Source organism: Nannobrachium achirus, assembly GCF_963921795.1.
Source record: "Nannobrachium achirus genome assembly, chromosome: 4".
Classification (NCBI taxonomy): domain Eukaryota; kingdom Metazoa; phylum Chordata; class Actinopteri; order Myctophiformes; family Myctophidae; genus Nannobrachium; species Nannobrachium achirus.
In genome coordinates, this window is record NC_137813.1 from 19766120 (window position 1) to 19783908 (window position 17789).

Genomic DNA, 17789 nt, shown 5'->3' on the forward strand with positions numbered 1-17789 from the left:
GGGCGGTGCCCTCGTTTGTGATTGACAGCCCTCCCGACATTTTGTATTTGACGTTCGGGAGCTTATGAGTTTTACTCTGTTGCGCCATCAGATGGCGCTGTTATCCCCTTAGGGGGACCCTGTCTGGAGGTTTGACAATAAACAAATGTTATCGGTTCACAACCTAATGTCCAGACCACACAAGTAGGTCTATTTTGTCATAATGTTGCCACTGTCACTATATTTATTTGGTATATTACAATAAATAGAATTTAGAAAATCTATACGTCAAGAGACCAATTGGCGGAAGGTGGCGTTTCCCACTGGCATTTGTCCATAAGACAATCATTAATCTAAAAAAACATTTAAAATCATCGCTGTTCATCATTTTCATAGAAAAGTGTGTTTGCCTCTGTTCTACACAGCATTAAAACATTGTATCAATCTGGTGGGGGTGGACTGGCAGAAAGGATTTGTCGCCTGGGCTTTCTAAGTTGTTCTGTTGCTGCTAACCCACTTTATTTAAGACACAGTGGAAAGTAACTCAAGTGGAAAAAGTAGACATTTTGTAACTCTAAAGGCTCTTTTCCACCGGCAGCGATAACGATGACGATAACGACTTAAAAAAGTGGGTTTTCAATTGAAGTGGATCGGCAGCATCCACCCAACACCGATAAAGACAACGATAGCCGACAACTACATCGTTAGGATCAACAACGATGTGGTTAAGATCACAGTGATATGGAACTGGGTCTCTGACAAACAGCTCGAGGTGCGCTCCGAGCGAGCGGCTGTTAATTGGCGCCTCTTCACATTGATGTCCGATAACTTTATCGGACATCAATGTGAAGGCATAATTATCGCTGTGATATTTTATGGCTATCGTCATCGTTATCGCTGCTGGTGGAAAAGGGCCTTTAGAGGTGCTTAAATGTTTTCACATTAGTTTCCCCAAAAAGTAATCTTCCACTTCAAACCTACACTTTCTAGACTTTCATGAATGAGAAGATATACAGTAACAAGTAAACAATAATTTGCAGTTACCCTTTGACAGATTTGGGAAAGCAACACTTACAATCTAATAATAATATTGGGTCTTCATCGTGCTTTATGAAACTAACCATAGCAGCTGTTCGACATCAAGCAAGGAATCTTCTTGCTTTTGTATTTTTTATCTACTTCTCCTGTTTTGTTTACTTTTCACAGTAATGAGGATACTTTCAACTCTTTTAGGGCATTATTCCAGTTGGTATCAAGGGTCGATTTTGTATTTAAATTCAGCTACTGCATTGCAAGTACCTTTGCAGTAGGTGAACGCAGCCCTTTCATGGGTCATAACATTGTTGGAGGTGGTATTGGTCAGTAAGATTTTGTTGAGAGCACCATCAGCTACCATAAAATTATCCTTTAATTGTAGATGGAAAACATCAAACTGAGTCCTAGATATTTGTTGTCTGATTAGAATCATAACTTAAGCTTCCTAAGATCATTGAAACCACAGTGGCCATATATCTATGACCACACCAACAGGCACAAAGGAACTAGTTTTGGTAAGCATTTGCTTTCCGCTCATTTAAACACTTCCATGAAAAACGGTTTCTTCATTTTAGTGGTTTGTGTGCAAACAACTTTTACATGGATTGGACCTATTATTCCTGATTTCATCAGTGTACCTGGTCCATCATCATCTTCATCTTTGTTAGAAATATAAGCAACATATTTGAGCTATTTGTAGGTCATTTTAGTCATTGTATAATAACAAATGACAATAACTGCTGCGAACAACTGCCAAAATGAGGTACTTTGTACTTCTAGGGCTCACTTCCCTAGAAAAGCAGCAGGGCAGCTCAAGTCACGAAATGAAAGCACATCACAACGATTGTATGCGATAACACTGCACTTTTTTTCCCTTTTAAAATGTTTGCGTTCCACAAGTGACGAATGTTCCTAGAATAACGTATAGCCTACGCATCTCTGTACAGAGTGTGTCTGCCGTCATCAGAGAGGCGGAATGGGATGCAAGACCCATGTGCAGGAAGGAAGTAGAGGACACTCACCCCATGCTGCCTCTGCCTCGCGGTCCTCCTCTGGCACCGCGGTCAAACCCACGGTCGTAACCGCCTGCGCCGCGGCCCCCGAATCCACCTCCTCTGCCCCTCCCGCCACGCCCGTCCTGGCCACCGTAGCCTCCCTCCTCGTCCCCGTATCCTCCTCCTCCTCCTCCACTCAGCGGGGGGCTGTCCTGTCCGTATCCTGAGGAGATAGGAAGTCCTGGAACTCAATTTCTGAGTCTGTTCTTGTTTTTTTCTTTTTATCTTTTTCATACTTCTCTGTAACTTTGTAAATAACCTTATACTGCTGTGCTGCCTCTGGGCAACTCATTTTCCCCCTTGGGATAATAAAGGTATCTATCTATCTATCTAATTTATTTGGGCGGTTCAGCGGGCGCTTTTTACCAGTATTGGTGTCCTCGACTTTTGTAGCATTAGATAGATCAGTGTTTCTGAAAACTTCCAAATTTCATGGTCTCCACTTAACTCTGACAGTGTACAAATGGAACCAAATGGACCCGTTAGGGTTCATTTGGTTCCATTTGTACACTGTCAGAGTTACATACTTGTATGGGTCAATTTAGACCCCCCCTAAAGGAACCCACAGAGTCCCTGGAATCCACTTTGAGAACCACTGAGATAGATAACTTCGATCAAGGTTAATGTAACGTGAATTCAGCCATTTCACTTTCCCAAAAGTACATAAAAACACGTTTATTTTGTTGTATATACAGTATACTGACAGAATCAGCTTTTTGTTTGTTTATGTTCTATAAATTGTGATTTTGAGACCTGTTTCTCCATAATGGAGACTGAATGGAATAACTACCTATGTTTCGTGACTCGCAGAGCACAGAAGCAACAGATACAAATGGTGGACAATCCTTTGACTGTAATATCATTCGCAGATACGTACAATATACACCAGTAACTAGGCTTTAGAGATACTGTGTACCGCTTTGCGTGATTTAAGGGCAAAATCTGTAGGAGCAGTGTCCAAGAAAAAGGTTTTACCAAAGTTCAACGCTGCTTTAAAGAGGTGGTGCCATTGCTTGGTTAAAACCAGACTGCACTCAACACCACCCCCTGGTGGTAGTGGGTGTGTGATAGAGTCTGGTTTATTAACCAGGCAAGTGGTGCCATAGTTTTGTACTTTTTCTGTTTTGTATGTGTCTATGAAGTTAACATTAATAGGCCACCTGGTGGGGTTATAATGTGCCTCTTAATCAAAAGGCCCAGTCGAAAACAGATTAAACTACCGCTTTTACCATTCACCCAACACTGTGGGCGTGGCTAACTTCAGCTGGGTCACCAGGCATACCTCATGAACTGGTGGGGTGTGGCCACATAAAAACACAATTTTAACTCTTTCTGTACACTTTCCTTTAAAAAGATCTTCCTCCTAGAATAATCATAATACCTGATCATCATGTTTTAGGGGAGAAAAAAAATCACGGCACTGCATTTTTAAGTAATAAGCATCTTGTGTATGTACTCATATGCCACTTTTCTTACCAGTACTCTGGCCATACTGGCTCTGCTGGCCGTAGCTCTGCGAAGGGGGGCTGTTATAGCCAGACGATTGGCTGTAGGGAGGAGCGCCCCCGAGTGGAGAGGGCTGTTGGTGATTCCCACTGCCTCCATAGCCAGCAGTCTGACCCCCACTGCTCCCGTAACCTCCTCCACTCTGCTGCTGCCCATAACCAGATGCCTGGGAGTTACCGCTGTAACTGTCGAGGGTGAATCAAGGGAAGGGTTAACTCCTTCAACCGGGTGGCTTCATGGGGTGTGTAATTGATTTGAATTGAATAGAAAATAAGGATGAACTCCTATAAGCTCTATGTCAAATAGAGAAAATGGCTCATATACAATCATACGTTGTGAGCTTCTTGTTATTTCTGTAGTATTTCTAAAACAAATGTGAACATTTTCTCTGAAACATTTTCACCTATGTTGAAATAGGGATGTCAGATTTAATAATAATAATACATTTTGATTTGCACTTTACATTAAATCAAATCTTAGGTGTAAAATCATTGGCATGAAAACAACACAACTGTACACAACTACCAGAAGAATGAATTAAAAATAAAAACACACAAAGGCATAGAGCCTGAGGTCAGCAATAGGAAAATGCTTTGTTAAAGAGGAAGTCCTTTAAAAAGCATCAACATTCTGTGTGGCGCTCTAAGGTGGTGTGTTGGGAACGTTGCACACATCAGCAAGGTCATTTCATAAAAATGTGGCATACCTGATTTTTGCTCATCGTTAGCCTTTCTAGCATGAGCACACAGACGGGGTCTTACCCTGAGGGGGGAGATGAAGAGGGCTGCTGCTGGCCATAGCTGGAGTAAGAGGATGACTGCTGGTTGTAGCTGCTAGGGGGAGGCTGGCTACTGCTGTTGTAGCCCCCAGAGCTGTAGGACTGACTGGACTGGCTGTAGCCACCTCCACCCTGGTTAGGGGGCGCAGAACCGTATCCTCCTGAGTGGAGACCGTATGTTTAAGCCTGGTTTATACTTACTTGCAGATCTACAATTTGCGATGCATCATGAACCAAATTCACAGACGCTTGGTTATAAATGTACCTAATTATTAGAACATTAAATTATAACTGACTAGCCCTTACCCGTTCAAAGATATGAGCTCCGAAATGATGTGCAGTGTGTGGGTTATGGGATGTGCACTGTGCACACAGTATATGAGGGATGGAAAGTAACTTTAACTGGTGCTTGCATGCTAATATGTAGGAGCATCAATGTAAGAAATACCCGTTCCATTTAACAGCTACAGAGATACTGTGTACCGATCTGCATGATTTTTGGACAACATCTGTAACAGGGCCAGAACCCCCCCCCCCCCCCGCCCGCCCGCCCGCCCGCCTGCACACACACACACACACACCCCCCCCCCCACCCCACCCCCCGTGTGTGTGTGTGTGTGTGTGTGTGTTTGTGTGTGATTGTGCATGGCCTGAACAACAGCGCCCCTCCCTTAACATGTGTGGTCACAAAAGGTACTGTAGGCTAAATAGATATAGATACACCATAAAAATGCGAATATACAGTATATGATTTGTGAAAGTGACAAACGGGCTTCACAGTTATGTTAGGTGTGTTCATATGCTAATGGTGATGCGATTTCAGATCAATTGCTCCAGCCACTGAGGAGAAACGCTGTTTCAGACAGACAGACAGACAGACAGACAGACACTCACTCACTCACTCAGACAGACAGACAGACACTCACTCACTCACTCAGACATTCGCAAAATTATAGTATAGACTAGCCCTTACCCGTTCAAAGATATGAGCTCCGAAATGATGTGCAGTGTGTGGATTATGGGATGTGCACTGTGCACACAGTATATGAGGGATGGAAAGTAACTTTAACTGGTGCTTGCATGCTAATATGTAGGAGCATCAATGTAAGAAATACCCGTTCCATTTAACAGCTACAGAGATACTGTGTACCGATCTGCATGATTTTGGACAACATCTGTAACAGGGCCAGACCCCCCCCCCCCCCCCCCGCCCGCCCGCCTGCCCGCCTGCACACACACACACTCCCCCCCCCCCCCCCCCCCCCCCGTGTGTGTGTGTGTGTGTGTGGGTGGGTTTGTGTGTGATTGTGCATGGCCTGAACAACAGCGCCCCTCCCTTAACATGTGTGGTCACAAAAGGTACTGTAGGCGAAATAGATATAGATACACCATAAAAATGCTATTATACAGCATACGATTTGTGAAAGTGACAAACGGGCTTCACAGTTATGTCAGGTGTGTTCATATGCTGATGGTGATGCGATTTCAGATCAATTGCTCCAGCCACTGAGGAGAAACGCTGTTTCAGACAGACAGACAGACAGACAGACAGACACTCACTCACTCACTCAGACAGACAGACAGACACTCACTCACTCACTCAGACATTCGCAAAATTATAGTATAGATATCGTAAATAAAACAATTACTTTTTTTACACTTTGATTACTTTTATCCCCCCCCCCCTTCTTTTTTCCCGGCTTTTATATATAGTTTCACAGTTGAGACAGAGAGGAAACAGGGAGAGAGAACAGGGAGAGAGAGATGGGGGAAGACATGCAGCAAAGTTCGTCGGGAACGGGACACGAACCCGCAAAGCCCGGACACGAAATGAAAGTGGCCCGGACCGCCATGGCAGCGACCCGGTGCACTTTCATTTCTTCATGCTTATTTTGTCTATATGTGGGTCTATTATTAGACTACACTCAATCTACCCATACTATGCCATGACATATCAGCTCCACTGATCAACCTCAACCACAGGCTAAAGGACAGCTGCTGACATGAAATGGCTCTGTATACAGAAAATACAAGTCATACAACATTGGATTTGACAATGCAAAATAAGAAGAACTAGAAAGACGCAATTCTGGGAAATTGCAAGTGTGGTTGCACTGACACGAGTTGTGTGAACTGAATTCCGTCTTAACATTTATATTATAATATATATATTGTGGCGTGAAGCATGACCAAAAGCTTCACTCAGGGTTCCCACACATCTTTACCAATTAAGCATGTTGTGAGCGTTGTGAGCATGTAGATCAGCTATTTTCACAATTTCTACCTCTAATATTTGACAATTTGGCCAATGTTTAATTTGTCATTTCAGAGGTATTAACAAAATCAATAACCAAAGACAATGCATATAGCTATTTTTTCCAGGACCTTCCAGGACCCTTGATCAATTCCAAAACTTTTCCAGTACTGGAAAAATATCTTTCTAATTTCAAAATATTTCCAGGAATTTCATGACCGTGGGAACCCTGTTCACTTTTCTGTTGTGCAAAGGTTAACAAAAAGCAAGTTCTCCTAACAGAGCTAATGAATGTGTGTCCTCCTTACCTGACTGTGGTTGGCTGCCATAGCTCCCATAGCCTCCTTGGTTGTAGGAGGGAGGGCTGCTGTCCGTGTTCTGGCTGTAGCCTCCATAGCCTTGCTGGCCATAGCTCTGACCAGAGGCCTGCCCGTAGCTCTGGTTCTGGGCACCTCCACCAGCACCACCACCACCACCACCACCACCACCATAGGACCCATAGCTGCACACCAAATGAACCCCACACACAGCGCAGCGGTCACACGAGAGATATTAAAAGTTCTACATCACTGGATCCCAAACAGTATAGGTCGGGACCCATTTTTATAGGTCCCTTACTTTTTTGTTTACCTACATTTTGTTTTTAATTATTATTATTATTTTATAACATTTTTAAAACACAATCCCAAAAAAGTTTTTAATTAATTATAAATAAAAAATAAATAAAAAGAATTCAATGAGTTTCAGTAATTTCATGAAGAAAATGAAATAAAAGAAAAATAAATTACATAAACTAGAAAACAAATGTTTAAGAAGTAGTGAAAATAGCTGATCTTGTGAGCTTGTAGATCTGCTATTTTCACTATTTTGGGTACTGGGGTAAACGTCTCATTTCTCTTTTGTGTATTGAGCTAAAAGGTTTGGGAATGGGAACCACTGTTCTAGATGACAATGTGGGTAACAAAACATTTTACTTAATTGGACATATTTAGTGAATGTAGCAATGACGAAAATAATTATTCCCCCTTTAGGTATAGGCCTACAGGACAGTGATGGCTAATAATAAGAATTTCGGACTTACCCTTGGGCAGGTGTTTGAGAATAATCTAGAATAGAATCATAAGAGCATATTAATTGTTTTAGTCAGACGATATAAATTATTGTAATGTCACTTTGGAATCACAATGAATACAAATACAAAAATAAATGAAAAGGATTCTATCTTTTATTCAATGAGCAATACCATCTTATTATTTGTTACACGAATGGAACCAAATATAGACCCTTTGGGTCTGTAACTCGAGAGTGTATAGACTTACACATGGAACCAAATTGACATGTGGTTCACTTGGCACACTAGGGTTATTTAAGGTTTTTACAGTGCATGTCTGCATGATCCATTACCATTATGCGCCCTGTCAACTGTATGTTTTCTGCAGTAGTAGCCTATTACACAGGCCTATGGTGAGTGAGACTGACCCACATCACACAGTAGGTATACTGTTTCAGCCATTGGCGTCAACAGATATTGATATGATAGGTGGTATATTAGAAGGTATTAAATTAAGACCATGGCGACGATTGTCTCAAGTTGATATATGCTGATAGATGCTTTGCATCACTGTGACCATTTATCGTTTATAGCAAGATAAAAAAAAATACTGTCCTAGATGCGCTTAACCTACGTTTGCGTTCGTATCTAAAAGATAGCTAGCGATGCGTTTAAACTCAGCTGAAATTAATGCATTTTGCCTCTACCAAACGTTATTATACGATCATATATTATGAAATCCAGTCACACGTCACAGGATAAGAGTGTAATATGATCCTTACCGTTAGATGCCATTCCTGCAAACCAAATACAGCCTGCGAGCGTCAGCTGCCGACGGGGAAACAAGCGCTGGCTGGACAGTTCAGCCTGGGACAAATAGGTTGAATATCCGGTCTAGAACGGATACGGAAACGGTTTGTGTGAGTGCATGTATGTGTGAGGAAACCGCCGGATACAGAAGGCGGAACGTAGACCGGATGTCAGAATTGAACAGTAAATAGAAGCCAAGCTTTCCACAGCTACTGCCGAAAAAGCTTGGTGACGCTGGCTGTACACAGTGGTGGAAAATGTACTCGCATGTTTTACTTGAGTAAAAGCATCAATACTGCAATGTAGAAATATTCTGCTACAAGTAAAAGTATGTCATTAAAAGAATTACTTGAGTAAAAGTACAAAAGTATTGGTATCAAAAATGTAAATGGAGCCTACTCATTATGATTATGCAAACTGTTCCATTTCATTTAAACTAGGTTTTCAAATGTATAAAAATCTTCATCGCTACGCATTGTGAGCTTTTAGATCTGCTATTTTCAAATGGCCAAAGGGCTGAAGTGGTTATAATAGGCCTACTTGCCTCTGAGATGTAGTGGAGTAGAAGTAAAAGTACAGAAAATTGGAAATACTCAATTAAAGTGCAAATACCTCAATTTTGTACTTCAGTAGCCTACTTAATTATTCCTTAAAAGTACTGTTACTTTACACCACTGCCTGTACACAATATTCCCCCTTACCTTTTAACATTATGTCCATGTCTAAGTGCATTGCTGCCCTCCACTGGTCAAATAAATATAACATTAACTAGCTCTTTTCTAATTTATATTCAAAGACAAACACCTTTCAGAAGTCAAAAATCTCTTTGAATTACATTATTTTGCAGACACTTAGGCCTACTGTCTGACTCTGCACCACATGACACTTCACTTAATGTGCAATTTCTGAGGATTTGATTTTAACTAATATGAATAACTCAAATTATTATAAAATACCTTATATGTTTAATTTAAAATATATATCAACCAGACATATTACATTTAACTGAAAATATACATTATTTTAAGCCTGGAACCAAGCCATCCAGGCTCCTGGTGAACCATGACCATAAAGCATATGATTCTGTGTCACACAATATTTGAAAATAAAGGGTGTTCACTATTTATTAAATATGGTATTATAAATAATTCAAACCTTTTCAATTGTGTTTTTATGGTGGTCATGATTCACCAATTTAAACTAGGAAATAGGGGAACCATTGGAAATGTGGTGAGGGAATCCATGAATCATTCTAACACTATAAACTGTCAGGTACAACAACGATGGCAGCTGCAGATCTTTCTTTGACTGGACTGTTTACAATTTGCTCTCATCTCAGCCCATACAAACAAAGCAATTGAGGAGTTTTTCAATGGCACCATTTCCCTCAACAGGTTTGCAGAATAGCCACTGGTGACAGGTGGAACATGACTTCCAATGAAGGTGTGTGTAATGTTTCTTTCTTGTAATGAAGAAACTGTTTTGTTCAATAACTCTATTTTTATTAACAATGTGCAGCAGCACTCAAACGTGTCACAGGCACTGTCTGTAGTTACAGAGGTTCTCAAACTGTTTTGGCTCAGGGCACCCCTGTAAATAACCTTTTAATCCACGTCACACCTGAATGGGGGGCGCTCTCCATTCAGACATGCTGCCATTCAGACACTGACTTCTAATTGTCTGAGTGGCAAACCTTCCACAGAGGTTAGGGTTAGGTATAAGGTTAGTGTCTGAATGGCATGTAACCTCCTGAATTACACCGTTACTTTACAGCACTTTACAGCTTACGTGTATGTAAACTATGTCAATCTTTCCCCATAAGATACAGTATATACAGTAACTTGAGAGAATAACCATTAGGACAGATTGAACATAACTTTTATATTTGGTGTTTGACCAACAAGCTCACGTGTTGTGAGCTTCTACATCTGCTATTTTTGGTGAAGACTTGGTGTAGACTAAAAAAGATTGCGCCAAATACAGTACAACTTTGTCCATTTCACAAGTCTAGAGGGTGTAAGTGGTTGCTGAAGTGATGTCCAAATATCATTAAAGCACCCCTGGACTTGCGTCACGGCACCCACTTTGATTATATTCAAAGACAAACACCTTTCAGAAGTCAAAAATCTCTTTGAATTACATTATTTTGCAGACACTTAGGCCTACTGTCTGACTCTGCACCACATGACACTTCACTTAATGTGCAATTTCTGAGGATTTTAACTAATATGAATAACTCAAATTATTATAAAAGACCTTATTATATGTTTAGTTTAAAATATATATCAACCAGACATATTACATTTGACTGAAAATATACATTATTTTAAGCCTGGAACCAAGCCATCCAGGCTCCTGGTGAATCATGACCATAAAGCATATAATTCTGTGTCACACAATATTTGACAATAAAGGGTATTCACTATTTATTAAATATGGTATTATAAATAATTCAAACATTTTTAATGGTGTTTTTATGGTGGTCATGATTCACCAATTTAAAGGAGTAGTTCACCCCCAAAATGACTTTTTTTCTATTGATTAGTCATGCCATGGAGAATAGAGTTCAATAATATTTTTGGGTTTTTGTCGCATTCCTAAGACAAAAATGTGATAACAATACATTTACCCCCATTCATTCCGGATGGTGACCCGTTTCGAAACGGGTCACCATCCGGAATGAATGGGGGTAAATTTACTCGAATCAAATTTTTGTCTTAGGAATGTGACAAAAAACAAAAAATATTATTGAACTCTAGTCTCCATGGCGTCAATCAATAGAAAAAAAGTCATTTTGGGGTGAACTGCTCCTTTAAACTAGGAAATAGGCAAGGAAGCATTGGAAATGTGGTGAGGGAATCCATGAATCACTCACACTCTAACACTATAAACTATCAGGTACAACAACAATGGCAGCTGCAGATCTTTCTTTGACTGGACTGTTTACAATTTGCACTCATCTCAGCCCATACAAACAAAGCACTTGAGGAGTTTTTCAATGGCACCATTTCCCTCAACAGGTTTGCAGAATAGCCACTGGTGACATGTTGAACATGACTTCCAATGGAGGCGTGTGTAATGTTTCTTTCTTGTAATGAAGAAACTGTTTTGTTCAATAACTCTATTTTTATTAACAATGTGCAGCAGCACTCAAACGTGTCACAGGCACTGTCTGTAGTTACAGAGGTTCTCAAACTGTTTTGGCTCAGGGCACCCCTGTAAATAACCTTTTAATCCACGTCACACCTGAATGGGGGGCGCTCTCCATTCAGACATGCTGCCATTCAGACACTGACTTCTAATTGTCTGAGTGGCAAACCTTCCACAGAGGTTAGGGTTAGGTATAAGGTTAGTGTCTGAATGGGTGGATGTCTGAATGGCATGTAACCCCCTGAATTACACCGTTACTTTACAGCACTTTACAGCTTACGTGTATGTAAACTATGTCAATCTTTCCCCATAAGATACAGTATATACAGTAACTTGAGAGAATAACCATTAGGACAGATTGAACATAACTTTTATATTTGGTGTTTGACCAACAAGCTCACGTGTTGTGAGCTTCTACATCTGCTATTTTTGGTGAAGACTTGGTGTAGACTAAAAAAGATTGCGCCAAATACAGTACAACTTTGTCCATTTCACAAGTCTAGAGGGTGTAAGTGGTTGCTGAAGTGATGTCCAAATATCATTAAAGCACCCCTGGACTTGCGTCACGGCACCCACTTTGATAAACCCTGCTCTACAGGTAGCTTCAGGTAGGCTAGTCGGTGTTGCCCTGTATTGTATTATTATTATTGCCCTGTATGAGCATCAACTATCACTACGTCCCCTTTTACAACATTTATGTAAACTGTAAACTCCTATGAACTGTAAACATAAGTACAATTTTCCTTACACGACAAACTGTGGCAGTTTCAATCACAACATTTTTTTTACAATCAAAATGAAACATCCCAGCATGGATGTGTGTCCTTAACTTGTCATTAGCAGTGGAGTCAGAGTAAATATTAGTAGTAGACCCCACGTTGGCCTGCTAGACGAGGCCCCACTGATGAACTGAGCCTCTGGCACTCTAGATCTGATGAAAGTGGCGAAGGCTGACACCCTGGCGTAAACTCCAGGCCTGTTGCGTTGGGCACAGCCCTGTCCAAAGCTCACCACACCAGCCTGGATCCATGTCCGGTTGCCTACGGGGCAGACCAGCGGTCCTCCGGAATCCCCCTGGTTCAATGATTAGATAAGTAGACAGATTCAGATGAATAGTAATGCTGTGTAACTGGCACAATTTTCACAATAACCATTTCTCATAAATGTATTTGAAACTGATATTATCCTAGATAAAGTACTATGTTCTATCCGTCTGTCTTTCAATGTTATATGAGATACTTAAAGTGTGGTTCCTGTTGAAATAAGCCTCGGCTTTCTAGGATCTCCTTTTAGTTGACCTTGTACCAGTTATTTGTACTGTCATGAAACTGTACTTTTTTCTATTGCAAACTTCTAATAAATTCTTCAATCAATCAATCAATCAATCAATCAATCAAACCACTTCTATAAATGGTGTCTGCCCCCTACACTCCCACCAACATGACGCAGGTACCTGTACTCACAGGAAGTGCTTTGGAACCAGAAATATATTTCTTTTTCTGGAAATCTACTATTACTAGCACTGAACGTGCTATGAACACATGCTGTAACACGTAGCTACCAGAGTTGTTGCCAAAATCACTTCAAAAACCCAAGGTATGACTTAAATCGAGCTGCGAAAATACCCTACAGTATCTACAAGCTCACAACAATGTGTCGTGACTCGCGACAGAGTATAAATTGGGCCGAACAGTACTGTATGTCAGATGTACTGTAATACAAGTCAGGGATTTAACCTCAGCAGACACAACAAGTTTGTCACATGCTAAAGAGTCGATTTATTTTAATGCAACTGGCTGAAGAATTCCTTTATGCATCAGTTTAACTTGCTGCTAAAACAAGATCCATGTGCTGATAACAGATCTGAATCCAGGATACAATTTTGATAAGTAGAATTGCCATGGCTATTTTGATGTGTACAATCTGTACATCTATGTAAAGTGTCATACCGGTATGTGCAATTGTATGTTTAACTTTCATCTGTGTATAAACCTATTGAATAGAACTGCCTAAAGATGCAAAATTAATTTGAGAGTAAAGTGACAAAGTCGTATTGTACCGTTTATCGATACTGAAGTCATAATGGTTATGACTTTCAGTTATGAGTCCGACCCAACAAGCTGTAACAACTTATGTTAATGGAATTAGGCCAATAACGTCAATATTGACTCAACCCAGGCTTTGCTTAATTCAGTTTCTGGGTGTGCCCGTTTGTTGGTTTTTGCCTTTCCAAGAGCCAAATATCCTGATAATAGAATGGTATGGTAGACTATCCCATGTTGGGACTTACTTTTTGCTGGTCAAGAAGACTACAACATAAGGTTATCTTTGCCTTAAAGTTTATGAACGGGCTCTGGATAACGACGTTACATACTCTGTGTGTGTGTGTGTGTGTGTGTGTGTGTGTGTGTGTGTGTGTGTGTGTGTGTGTGTGTGTGTGTGTGTGTGTGTGTGTGTGTGTGTGTGTGTGTGTGTGTGTGTGTGTGTGTGTGTGTGTGTGTGTGTGTGTGTGTGTGTGTGTGTGTGTGTGTGTGTGTGTGTGCGCGCGAACCAGAACCCACCTGACATGAGTCCTTGCCCCCCTCTGGGAAGCCTGCACAGATCATGTCAGAAAGGATGTCCACCTCCTCAGACTTGTAAGACCGGGTCTCGTACATCCTGCGACAAGACGTCTGCTCAATGATTGGTACCTCAACCTCCTGCAGAGTTCCCGCCCCAGACAGAGGCACTGCGTTCAAAGGTGAATTGGGTGTTGGAGAAGTAGATCAATGACAGTGTCAGGATTTTAAATCAAAGTGTGTAAGCTACTATAGGTGCAAATAAAGGCTCATGGTTGAGTTGAGACCCATCGACATATACAGAGGAAAGAAACAGTAGCCCACACAGTTAAATGTTACATCCACAAGCCCCATCTACAAGCTCTACATATTGTGAGCTTGCAGATGGGCAATTTTCTTTTTTTAAATTAAAATCTTTGAGGTTGTGGTTTAACATACATTTTAAATTAACGTTTTAAATTGTGACATTTTCAAACAAAAATATAAAATACATCAGACAGTCTACATTCCCAAAAGGAGGAAAGGCATGTATTTAATTCAGTCTGACTAGAGGTAGGAATAAAACATCCATACCGTTGATAAAAATGAACGTCCAGATGGAGGATATCAAAAACATTGATTTACCCCAAGCTGATTGAGCCCTGTTCTGCGGTATTCATTTCTAAGTTAAAGGAAGATGTTTTCTAAGTTACACATTTGAAGATTGATATGCCATGGAACACAAGGCACAATGGAACACATCAACAATTACTAGAATTAAGATAGGGGCAAAATTACATTCCTTTTCACCACGTGGCACAGAAGGGGTTAGCCACCTAGAATAACATTCTTAACTGCCAGACTCACAGCGACTTGACAGTTTAACTTAGTGAAAATCTGTTAAAAGCACTAAAAATTACGCTGATACCGTTTTGGAGTATCTTCGACCACATAAATTTACTTAAATTTTAATATGCCCTTGTCAGAAAAGTCCAAACATTGCTGATCTAAAGGTTGTGAGCTTGTAGATTGGCTATTTTTACGCATGTTCATAAACCTTAGCCAATAATGACCAGGGCTGTGCTTAGGGATTAAAGCCTAGGCACCAATTTTTAAGGGTTGTGAGTAAAAACCCCTTTATGTTTAGTTTCCTACATTTAGTTTTGAATTATTTCAAAGCAAATACTGAAAGCATTTCAATGTATTCTCTCCACTCACCCCCCTGCTGTGTGTGTCCCCAGCCAGTGACATAGCACAGGGTGCCACCGGCGAAAGCGACGCTGGCTTGAGGCAGGCAGACAGGCTGAACATACTCGCTCCAGGCCACCGGCTGCGTCAGCTGTACCAGAGCCACATCACTGCCTCTCTGGGGGTCCTGGTAGTCGGCAGGCACCAGCACCCGCAGCACACGCCGATGGCTCTCGTATTGGTTGTAGTTGTTGATCTGGTGACGGCCGATGTACAGACTGTAGGAGGAAACGTCTGACGGGCTGGAAGGCATGGAGGAGAGAGAATGGACGTTATTGATCAGAGCAGATACTGCAGCAATCACAATGTTGCCATGGGTTAGTGAGTAGACAAAAGATCCACAAATGTTTCCATTAACCATTTTCAACCTAAGACCTTTTCAAATAGTCTCAAAATGGCCAATCTACTGTACAACCAATGTCACAATGCAATGTAAGTGTGTAGTTCGGCTATTACACCATCGTATGATACAGTATAAAATAGCCGGGCAATATTTGTGGAACGGTGACATGACCCATCCAAGCAACATGCAGCAAAATATAGCCATATGTTTTTAAACACAATTCTTTTTACTTTGGAAAGCAATGGGCAGCAGAAAGCACCCAGTCCCTGGCGATGAGGGAGCCCCCACACACATGTCCACTGGAATCCAACTGGATCTGCACCTGCCAGGGCCAAGCCCCTTGCCGGGCTGCGTTCCCTCCCACCACGCGGTTCTCCACAGGAACTCGGCCACAGGCTGAAGGAACATTAAGATGTATATGGGTGTGGTGGCGAAGTACAAGCACATCGTCTTTGTCGGGTGGAAACCTTGTATGTCCAAAACCGTTGGTTTTGTATTTATCATTTTTAAAAAACATTTAAAATAGTGAAAATAGCCGATCTACAAGCACACAACGCCTCGCGGTGCGAGGCGTTGTGTGCTTGTAGATCTGCTATTTTCACTAGTCTTGTGAGGCAGTCTTGTGTGATGAAGCATGGCTTTACTTTACAAAAAAACATACAAATTTGAAACTTGGAGATACAATGTTTCTGCCCGGCAGTGACAATATGTAAGATGGAGTGGCATAGAGCCACACAAACAACTCTGCCAACCCTGTATTCACTGTTGAATTATACCCCAACCTTCAGGCAGACACACACACACGCACACAAACATACTGTACATACAGGAATAATAGAATGGCCCTAGAATACAATAATAGCCTAAGGTTCTCACAAATTGCAAGGACTGAAAATTGACGCCATGGTCGCCACCTGTTCCTAAACCTTTACTGCCTGCAGGGCATTAGGCCTATATGAAAAGATAATACAGAATAGTTTTAATTATTTGCACTTGCACATTTTTCAATTACCTTGAGCTTTGCATACACTCAAACCTGTCGAGCACAAAGGAGAATTAAGTCAGTTAAACCAAAAATATACAATATGCATATCTAAGTAGAATAGCTTATTATTCATTAATATTAAAAACTAAAAGCCTCAACAGATGTCATCATTTGAGCCAATATAAAAGGTGACTTACTTGAAGCTGCAATGATAAGTGCGACCAGGTTCAGCATATTTAAAACTTGCAGAACACAAAAATTAGCTTGGGTTTCTGAAATGTTAAAGCTTTCACATCCTTGGTTAGATGCACGCACACCGACTATACGTGTCTCAAAAAGATATGGCTATTTAACGTTGCATTGTGCAAGAAACAAAGTGGATCCCGGTATCCACACCAAATAAGATTCTTAAAAAGAAATGGTATTTCATTAATGTAAAGACAGCTCGACAAACATAAATGAAAATGTCCCGGTCAATCCGCTAGTCGCAAATAATCCACTTCAAAGATACTGCAGTGGTTGGAACACAAAGTGGGAGGAGCACAGATTTACCTGGAGGCTATGTTACACCTGAGAGCTTGCCTTCAACAAAACCTCCCACCACACGACAAAATGCTAAGACCCAAGTGTTCATTTAACTGAATGTGCTGTACAAATGGAACCATTATTTTTGTTACATACCACGAGGGTTTTACTGCACAGATGTGGGGTTCCTTTGTCAAATGATTTGCTTCAAAACCAGTTTGACAACTATTAGGAGTGTAATTAGCGCTGTTGAAGCATTGAAATAGGACCTGGATAGGCTGATTGATTGCCGTACAATTACAATAATTATAAACACTCTTTGTTGTTGTAAATGGTGCCTTTTGTTGAGGATCTTATCATTCCAGTGAAACTACTTGCTTCTTCTGTTGCACCTAACCATATATAAAAGCCCATTGTTAATTTACCAGGCTTTAAAACACAATCTGATCATTCTGGAGTAACTATGCATTGCATTTAATAAATAACATGTTTATTTCATGTTGGTTTGTGACCAGAACCTCGTTCATTTAGAT

At 40.9% G+C, this 17789-nt stretch overlaps 2 protein-coding genes across 2 annotated transcripts in view; both read right to left on the reverse strand.

The window, feature by feature from the left end:
* The window catches only part of fus (FUS RNA binding protein), a gene marked incomplete at its 5' end in the record, with an annotated part of 34178 nt that extends 25725 nt beyond the window's left edge, over positions 1–8453 (reverse strand). The window contains 6 exons of the mRNA XM_080723126.1: positions 2037–2232; positions 3546–3760; positions 4337–4514; positions 6916–7109; positions 7689–7713; positions 8441–8453. Of these exons, the coding sequence (XP_080579252.1) occupies positions 2037–2232; positions 3546–3760; positions 4337–4514; positions 6916–7109; positions 7689–7713; positions 8441–8453 (821 nt within the window). The remainder of the gene's footprint in view (positions 1–2036; positions 2233–3545; positions 3761–4336; positions 4515–6915; positions 7110–7688; positions 7714–8440) is intronic.
* A 29-nt stretch (positions 8454–8482) lies between these two features.
* Positions 8483–16965, reverse strand: LOC308282737 (serine protease 27; the record flags this gene model as incomplete). Its single annotated transcript, XM_080723127.1, has 6 exons — positions 8483–8552; positions 12496–12692; positions 14180–14346; positions 15374–15645; positions 15977–16142; positions 16929–16965. 6 exons carry the CDS (start codon positions 16963–16965, stop codon positions 8483–8485), a joined length of 909 nt encoding a protein of 302 aa, XP_080579253.1.
* Between the last annotated feature and the right edge of the window lie 824 nt (positions 16966–17789).